The sequence below is a fragment of the Aplysia californica genome, unplaced genomic scaffold (genome assembly GCF_000002075.1).
Source record: "Aplysia californica isolate F4 #8 unplaced genomic scaffold, AplCal3.0 scaffold00123, whole genome shotgun sequence".
Classification (NCBI taxonomy): domain Eukaryota; kingdom Metazoa; phylum Mollusca; class Gastropoda; order Aplysiida; family Aplysiidae; genus Aplysia; species Aplysia californica.
Window position 1 is genome coordinate 1,412,738 of NW_004797393.1, and position 9,771 is coordinate 1,422,508.

General features: G+C 39.7%; 1 protein-coding gene across 1 annotated transcript in view; it reads left to right on the top strand.

Annotated features, from left to right (window-relative positions):
* The first annotated feature begins 1,234 nt into the window (after positions 1 to 1,234).
* The window catches only part of LOC101860562, a 9,884-nt gene continuing 1,347 nt past the window's right edge, over positions 1,235 to 9,771 (top strand). The window contains exons 1-2 of the mRNA XM_005096220.3: positions 1,235 to 1,561; positions 6,608 to 6,831. Coding sequence (XP_005096277.1) covers positions 1,549 to 1,561; positions 6,608 to 6,831 — 237 coding nt within the window. The 5' untranslated portion in view covers positions 1,235 to 1,548. The remainder of the gene's footprint in view (positions 1,562 to 6,607; positions 6,832 to 9,771) is intronic.

Below are 9,771 nucleotides of genomic sequence, written 5' to 3' on the forward strand. Positions count from 1 at the left end.
GGTATAGACTAATGGGTACTAGGCGAAATATGAGGTCTCTCACGCCTTTAGCATTTTTGTGCTTCTACCAGCAAGCTCCCTTGTCACATCCGATCACAGGAATGACACTTTAGTAAGGTTTTGCGCAATGGCTTCCCTGTCTATGAAGAATGCCACTTACACTTGATGATAAACGGCCTGATGTAACAGTGTTCTCTAAATGGGGTCAAGCAGGCACTTTTCAAAGCTTAAGCTCGGCTGTTAAAAGTACGGCCTCGAGAGGCTTTCTCTATGTGGTCGCCCTTATGCAGTTGCGAGCGCCGCAAAAGCTAATTAAAACAAATGTGCTAAGGAGAGACTTGAAAAAAAACCATACTCTGGTTTTGATCTTGTGGCTATGACAGTTTAAGGTCAATAGAGGTCAAATGCAACAGACATTAACCATGATTTAACAGTTAATCAATTGAATGTGTTGAATTGTCATTGAATAGTGTCAATAACGAAAACAAAATTAAACATTAACTGTTTTTGCCACACCAACCCGACAACCTAGATATGACACAGTGGCTGAGAGATAGCTCTGTCATTTAAGTCTCTTGTAGATTAAACTTTGACCCAACGTTATCGAAAAAGGAGCGCCTCTTTATAACACCTTCTATTTCTAAAAAAAAGATCTTTTCAACGTTAATACCCATAAGGTGTTGTTGTTATCTTCGTTGTTGTTGTTGTTGTAGCTGTTGTTGTTGCTGATGCTGCTGCCGCTGTTGATGCTGTGATTGTTGTTGTTAAAAGTTCTTTTCTGTTTGGCTGACTTTGTATACAAAGACGGCTGAAGTGGATCGAATAATGAATGACTAAGTTGTAAAAAAAAAACCCATAACAATTGTTACAGCCTACAATTAATTTTGACGCATTATTTACCAACTCGGAAACTTCAACTTATATGATTCTACTTCTCTCGCTCCTCATAAAAATGCACGTGCAAAGTGCCCGACTATCCTGACTCATGAAAAAGAATGCAAAAAAGTAAATTTTTACGCTAACTACTTGTTAATTCTTTTTAAAATTGTTCTTTAGCATGAGTTTAAATTCTGAAGTACTGTGATTTTGTTGTCTACATGTTGATAAGGTTTCATAACTTTGACACCTCTTTTCTTTGGTATTTTGTTCGTGCCACACAGATGTTTTCGCCCTGCTGTCTGCCCAGATATACAGAACACAGAACATACACATGTATTTTATATCCCCTAAAAAAATTCTAAACGTCTATGCAATTAGAAATACAACTTTTTCTCCTGTTATTTTTCAAAGAAGATAAAGTTTGCAGTCAACCTCGCCACTTATTATCGAAAAAGAAAGTACGTGTAGTTTCCGCTGCTCTAGTCATCATTCCTCTAGCCAGCTGGAGGTTTCCCTTGGAATTTCCCACGTTTACCGTCAGTGCAAAAATGGACCTAAAGAGTATAAAACACAGTGTTTGTCTTCTGTCGCTATGTGGACCTTCTTCCCAAAATCTCGACGATAAGAAGCTGTTGGGCCAGATCTTTGCCATCTTGTGACAGCTAAAATATGGCAACAAAAGGTAACGTTAACATCATTTAAATATATGTATACAGTAATCAGCTGATCATCAAATAAATTGTCGTGTCACTGCACAACTCTTCGTATATATTACATAATAAGTGAGGCAGCGTGGTGGAATCAGGCTCTCCTCAAAATAATGAAATCGAAGAAAACAGCAGTTTTCTCCCTGCTTAGCAATTTTCATCAATTCTTTTTTGTACACCAAGTTTTGGTGGCCATTTTCTCGAAAATTTTACCTCTTAAACCAGGTGACCCCCCACCTCCTTCAATCCCAAATATCTCCACTTCTATTAAAGATGTATGGGTAATTGTTTCATTGAAAGCAAGACAAAAATGAACATGCTGTAAGATGATACCAATAACTCAATATGCCCAAAAATTGACGAGAGCCTGATTCCACCACACTGCGTCACATATGATTTATCTATATTATTATATATTGATCCTTTATACTAATTCACCTGGCAGCATATCTATCTCTTCTATGTGGTGTCCGTGGTCTAGTGATTAGGCTCTAGGACCCTCAGCCGTAAGGTCGTGGGTTCGAATCTCGCCAGGAGCCCGTCATTACGAACTTGGGAAAGGAAGGCACTTAACACGAACTTTCTTTTCTTCACCTTGGTAGAAATGAATACCTGGGTATACAAAGCGAATTATCTTGTCAGGTTGTGTTTTCGCGTGTGAAATCCACAGTGGGCAAAAACTGCACTGAAATGCTATTTCACTTTGAGAAGAAAAAAAGCCAGTTTCTTGCAGAAATTTGCCATATTATGTTTGACCATTTTTATGTTTTCAAAGCAACTTATGACACGAATAAGCCGTTTCTATATTCCTCTCTTTGTTCTTTTTAGATATATGAGTAGCTGGGCTTCTCTAATACGTAAACAAATCAATTTCATAATTTGACCCAAAATTAGCAATTTCAAGGGGCACTTTGATCCTTAAGGACGCAGAATCTGCCCGATCAGCAGCAGGCAAAAGGCAACCAGCACATCTCAAACCGTCATGCACAAATCAGCAATGATAATAATAGATAGCATTTGTTTATCCCAAATTCCCGCTCATCAGCAAGCTCTATTCGCTTCACAATCTATACTATTACCCCAGCAGACTTGAGAGCATTCTGGAACAATATCAACTTCCTGGGAAGCATACAGTGCAAGAGGTCGTTTATAGGCGTTAAAACACTAGCATACTGACATGATCTTTCGCTGTCTCTGGCCGGGTACACTTTCCCACCTTGGTCTAGGGAAAAAGCAAATTCGTGATAAGTGCCTTTCCCATGGACACAACGTCGGGCCCGCGTCTCGAACCCCCGAACCCACAATCTCACGATTACGAGTCCGGTAGCCTAACTACTGGGCCACCGACGCCAATACGAATTTGCATATTTGCGTACAGAAAACCTACCAGCGTTTTCAAGCTTTAGCTAAAGAAACAAAATTGAAAAATCATTACTGCTATGCCGTGGCATCAGTAGCCTAGTGGTTAGGCAACAGGACTCATAATCAGGAGATTGTGGGTTTGGGGGTTTGAGCCTCAGCTCGTTCCGACGTTGTATCCTTGGGAAAGTCACTGTACACGAATGTCCCACTTGAGTTGGTCCTTTCGGAGATGGACGTTAATATTTGGAGGTCCCTCATCTTGAATGACCTAAAGCAGTGGTTTTCAAACTTTTTTCGTCCACTGCCCCCTTTTTCACCCAGCCGAGTCCCAACGCCCCCTACTCCGCCCCAACCATCAATCTGACATAATGACATGTATAATACAATAACAATCACAAATAAAGAGAGAGCTCAAACAGCAGGGTAGAAAGTAGCGTTCTTAAATTCTAATGACTGAGTTCTGAATATTATTTGGGTAACAAATCATTATCTTTACAGTCTTAAATTAAGCGTGGACGAGAGATAATAAAGCACTTCAATCTTATGCAATGGCATTGAGAGCAAAATACTGTCATTTTATGCATATAGTTGTCATCGGTACTAAACGACCAGTGTTATTAACATCATTAAAAATAAAACATGTATTATCACATTTACAGAAGCACAACGCAAAAACAATAAAATAAATAAAAACGCCCGTGATCATTGGTTTGAAAACAGATTGACATTATCTTTATGAAACGTTTTCTCCCATCAACGTGCTGCAATGAAGTGGTCTGAGATTTGTATCAAATATCTCCGTTGTAGAAACAAAAATATTATTAGGTTGTTCAAATGTGAGAAACCACACAAAAGAAAAACGTATGCATGGATCTTAGTCTGTAATTATCACCATCATCGTAATCATCATCGTCATCATCATCATCATCATCATCATCATCATCATCATCATCATCATCAGTTTCGTCAGCAGTGGCAGCACGTGAACATAAAAAACTCTGTTAAACAAGTGAATGTTTCGCTTTTAAAAAAAGGAAGAAAAAAAAAAAAGAAGAAAAGACACATTGAGATATCAAGTAAGGTTAAACTACAGAGTAAGCATGCGCAAATAAGTTATTGACACTAACCTAATGGGAAAGATGGACCTGCTAAGACGGAACCAAGTTATCAACATCAGGTTTCAGATTGGTCAGTAGCAGACGCAAATCGCTACGCTTCTTCAGCAACCTTGTCACTGCACTGAATCCCCTTTCTACTAGATAGGAGGCGGGAAAAGAGATGAACAACAACTTGATCTTTTCCCACTTGGAGGGATATTTGTCTTGCACAACAGTTTTCAACCAGAATGACTGGTACGGCTTTTTGAACAATGGTTTGATTGCAAAGTCACATTTCATCGTCAGAAGCTCTTCTTCAATTGCTACTTGCAAGTTATCATATGTTTAAGTGTTCAATGGGTCCAGTATCCAGTATGGAATTTCCAGTTTAAAAATATCAGGAGGCTAAACCTTGTCTTCATATCAGCATGCGAATCTCTGAGGTGGTTGCTATATATATATATATATATTTGTAGTTCCTCGTCAGAAATGCGCCCTTGTTTCAGTGTCTTCGACAAGCTAGGAAACTGCTAAATTTTCTTCTGCCAATGTTTCGGCGGATCATTTTCAATTTCGACAAGAATGACGAAAGCCTTGATCAGGTTGGTGTCATCCACCTGCAGCTGAAAGTTGAACTGGTTGAACTTTCTGAAAAGATCTGTGAGGAGCGCAATGTTGTTCTTGCGTCCTTTCAGTTTATTGCAGAGATCACTGTCTGTTTCTTGAAAAAATAAACTCCAGCACAGAGTCAAACAGGCAGAACAATAATCGTGTTCAACAGTTTCCTTTCGAGAGCCACCAGACTTCAGTGTGCAAAAGTAAGCATTGAAAGTAATCGTCATTTTCAGTGCACATCTGTTGAAATAGTCTCGAGTTCAAAGCGTGGACTTTGATCTTGTTCACACACTTGATGGCAATGGCCAGTGTGTCATGGAGACTTTCATTCAGGTTTTTTGCCACCAAATTCTGTCTGTGAATGACACAGTAAACAGTAAATACTCCATGGACTGATTTCTTCAAGAAGTTCATAAATCCAGGTTTCCGACCTGCCCCATCTGTTGCACAGGCAACTGTATTGGTCAGAGGGATCTGTTTCTCCTCGAAAAATTCTTGGACCACTTTGAAGATGGACTCGCCTTTGGTATCTGTTTCCAACATTTTCGCAACTGATATGAACTGATATCCAGTTAAAGGCTGAGCTCACGTCCTTTCAGCATTTTGCACTGTGATTCCTAAACATTTGCTGACATCTCATCAATACGTCTTTGAATGGTATTGTCACTTAGTGGGAGAACTTTCAACACAGGCTCCGGGGCACGTTGCAGGACTGTGCTGACCACCTGTCTTATCGCAGGCAATATGAGATCGTCATCAATAGCATGGTGTTTGCCTGCCTTTGTAATTAGCTGAGATAAATTATGTGTTGCTCGTAAGCCTTCATCAGCTTGATCGACGTTGGCTGCAAACATCGGTTTAACTGATTTTCATTTCTGAAAATTGATCTTTAGAGTTTTGAAGTATGCCAGATCTTTGTCAGATTTGTTGTGATGAATCTTCTTTATATGGGATTTGCGGGCTGGGAAAGAAAGTTCTTAGTTATAAGTAGTATTGTAAACTATGCCTAAGCTATCAATTTTTGTTTTCGTTTTTTTTATATGACTTTTTTCCCTTCATCATGTTTTATGTTGCATGTCATGAAAATTTCACACCGCCCCCTTAGCGCCCACCAGCGCCCCCCAATCGCCCAGTTTCGCCACAGCGCCCCCCAACCTCTCGCCACCGCCCCCCTGGGGGCGGTAGCGCCCACTTTGAAAACCACTGACCTAAAGGTTCTGATAGGGTTATTAAACCTATACTATTTCACCATTTTCATTATACGATTAGATTATTCTATGCTTCTTTTTTCAAGTTCCTCGAAACAGCACGTTGTCGAATGACCGGATTGCGTGTCCTTGATGTGTTAATTATATATACTAATATTATTATACAGGATCATCCATGTTGTAAACACGACGAACTGACAATCTCATTGATATTACTGGTCTAGGAAAGACAGATAGGGCTTGGAGAAACAGAGAGAGAGAGAGAGAGAGAGAGAGAGAGAGAGAGAGAGAGAGAGAGAGAGAGAGAGAGAGAGAGAGAGAGAGAGAGGGGGAGAGAGAAAGAGAGAGAGAGTGTGTGTGTGTGTGTGAGAGAGAGGGAGAGAGAGAGAGAGAGAGAGAGAGAGAGAGAAAGAGAGAGAGAGTGTGTGTGTGTGTGTGAGAGAGAGAGGGAGAGAGAGAGAGAGAGAGAGAGAGAGAGAGAGAGAGAGAGAGAGAGAGAGAGAGAGAGAGAGGGTGGGGGTAGGGGGAAAGGGGAAATAGTTTTAAAATAAACGGAATCATTTCCTTTGTTTTTCAAACTTTATTTCACTGTAATTCTTTTTTTAATCTTTCGTTCTTTCTATGGTCATCACCCCCCCAAAAAAAAAACAACAACAAAAAAGCCACACAACAAAAATAACCAACCCCAAATTATTTTTTTTAAAACTTGTGACATATTTTGCACTGGCACACTCCACAGTTTTTGTCTTCGCCCTTGTCAGCTTAGCTGTTCCTGTAATCTACGGTCAATTCGACTGTATCTACTCAAATACGACGGCGAGAATAGAAGCTTGTGCCGGTGAGCACTCCTATGCTGTGTTCCTATTCAAGGAATTCTACGAACTGTACAGTACCCTCACCTACAGATTCTTGGACATGGCAAGAGAGCTACCCGACCAGCTATGCCGGAATAGCACTTTAATGGTTTGTTTTTGTTTGTTTGCATATTTGTTTTGTTTAAATGTTCGTTTACTTGTTTGTTTGAATTCAAATGGAAGCATTATGACCGGATACTGCTTTTGTATGCTTATAAAGTCAAGCTAGTCGCAAGCTGTTCAGAAGCCCGTTTTGTAGTCTTTCTGCCCCATAGAGTAAAACATGAATTGTTATTTCTTAGCTATATTTCATCATTGAGTTACGCAGCTATTTGATGAGTTGTGAATTTCAAGGCACTAAAATGAATCCTTGATTTTCTTTCCAAAATGTTTACTGTTCGATGTTACAGAGATAAAATGGTCATGATTCCAAAGAAAAATACGCTCATCTAAACTGAATAGTAAATAGGTTCCCAATTTCTGAAATTGGAAAAAACGTATAAAATCAGACAGGTTCCTGATGTCAAAATACATTGCATACTTTAAGATGGATAACCCTTCTAGCTGACGATAAAAAGCAAAGCTGAACTAATTTCGTCTTTTGTATTATTGAGTGACACCCAAGACGCTGTAAAAGCTTTTGTGAGTAATGCGTTTCTACTTAGAATTTAAAAAAAAGAGATAGTCTATTAAAAAAAACAATTTTCTTCCATACAACTTCGTTTATACCAAAGAATCGCGAGGGGTAAGTAATTCGTTCTTGATTTAGAACATTATAGAAAGGTACGTAAAGCCCAAATAACCACAATTGTATCATGTAACCCTTTTTTGTCTTCGCCCTTGTCAGCTTAGCTGTTCCAGTAATCATTATGCAATTGCGAGGGCCTTAAAACATTTAACCCCCCCCCCCCAAAAAAAGAAGAAAAAGTAAAATAACACATTGGCTGGAATCGGCATACAAAAAAACAACAACAAAAAACCCCAAAAAACTCGTTATGTACTGCTGATAGTAAGGCCTCAGACGAAAAGCCCCACATCGAATATTATGTGAAACTCCATGGTGAAATCAGGCACTCGTCAAAATAATTAAAGTCAAGAAACTGACATTTTTTTCGCGGGTTTGGGAATTTTTATCGAATTTTTGTTTTTGGGCAAAACACCTTTCATGCCCTTGAAAGAACCTATTTCTGTTGGAGATTATACTGAAAAATGTTAATTTAAGGCACAAACATGTGAATTTGCGGTTTCTAGGGATTGTTAAGCTTTGGAAGTTCACAAAATTTGGCGGCCATTTTCTCTCTAATTTTACCTCTGAAAAAAAAAGGCTCCTTTAAACTCAAATATCTAGACTTCATGACAGATGGATATTTTTTGCACCGAAACAAGAAAAACAAACAAGCTTAAAAGTGATACCAATAACTCAACGTGTACAAAATTTGACAAGCGTCTGATACCACCGCATCGTGACCTATATATTTCACGGACATTTTGGGACTAGGGTGGCTCGGCAGAAGTAAGGACCCGGCGTGTGCGGATCGCGGGTAGCCGCTTCGTCGTCACACACAGAAGGTCCGAGTTTGATTCTAGTGAGGAGAGAATCATTGTTCAGTTTCTCGGTCTTTCTACTTAGATCTTGTATCCCTGGGAGGTCAAGTTGGCCCTGATGAGCAACGTCGATGCCCGCCTCCTAAACGAGTTATGGTTTGTCGATGGGGAGCACAAAAAGACTTACGAGGGGCATACCAAAAGCGTTTTACCTGACCATGAAGGAATAAAGGTAGACCGCTGAAATTTGAGGAGAAAGTCAACAATTATATGCCGAGAATGCGTGTCAATTTTGGAGAATTTCCAACTACTGGTATTATCACCAGCGCACTGTGAGTGAATGGGGGTGTGTTGTTCTCCAGTTTCAAAATACAAACGAAAAAATTTGAGCACAGGGCAGTAATGAAGTTTTTGTTCTTGCAAGGAAAGCAACAGCAGGATATGTTTTCGAATAAGCGTGCCGCATATGGAACTGATTATCCATCCTATGCTGTGATGAAATTGTGGTGTAAAAAATTCAAATGCACATTCGTGGGCATTAGAGGACTGGTTTCCTGGCAGAGAGAGGGTCCTCTATTCTCAAAGTCTTTTCGAGGTCATACACGAATGACAAAAAAGTATAACTGTGGGAGGCGACTACATAGAGAAAGCCTAAGCTTAGTGCCAAATTTCAGCTTTCTACCTTTATTCCTTCATGGTCAGGTAAAAAACAACTTTTGATATGCCCCTCGTACATTAAAAAAGAATTCTGGGCTCGAAATTATCTCTAAGCGTACGTTATTATAAATAAAGTGTTTTTTCTATAAAAACAAAACAAAACTAAACAAAACTACACTAATCTAATACAATATCGCTCTAACGTCTGTTCCATTTATTACAATTTGCCCTGAAAATACCCCGAAACAAAAGCTCCACCAAAAATGGTCTTTTCCGTTAGATCCTTTGAGTTGTTAGGTTGTGTACACCCTTGGATTTCTCTACTCTATGTAGACCTCTTGAAATGTGTGAGGAAAGGGAGCTCACTACGACCAATGTATTCAGCCACAAGGGCATACCACCACCTTCAGAAAGCTTCGATGGTCTTTGAACACTTTAAGGAAAATCATATTAAATTAGCGCCAGAGGAAGACAAATAACATGAATAGACAACATAAGAACAATGACTGGCCTGGAAATGGCACAATGTGCAACGGCAGCTCAGGTCGTGAAAGATGGAGGGTCATAAAATATCAACCTCAGAGTCAGAGATAACACCTCCAGGTATCCAGGTAATTGGAAGGAAAACAATCCCATAGTAAAAGAGAACTGTTGATGCTTTACGGCTCCATGGTCACAAGTAGGATCATTTAAGAAGAGGCCTGCCTCGACCGTACCCACAAGGTTCGACCCAGACTGTGGGAGATACAGTGTCCCAGTGGATAGACGATGCTGGTTCTCGATTTTAAAGAAATCCCCCCCCCCAAAGGCAGTACTAAATGTATTGACTGAAGTGTCTTAAGGCCAT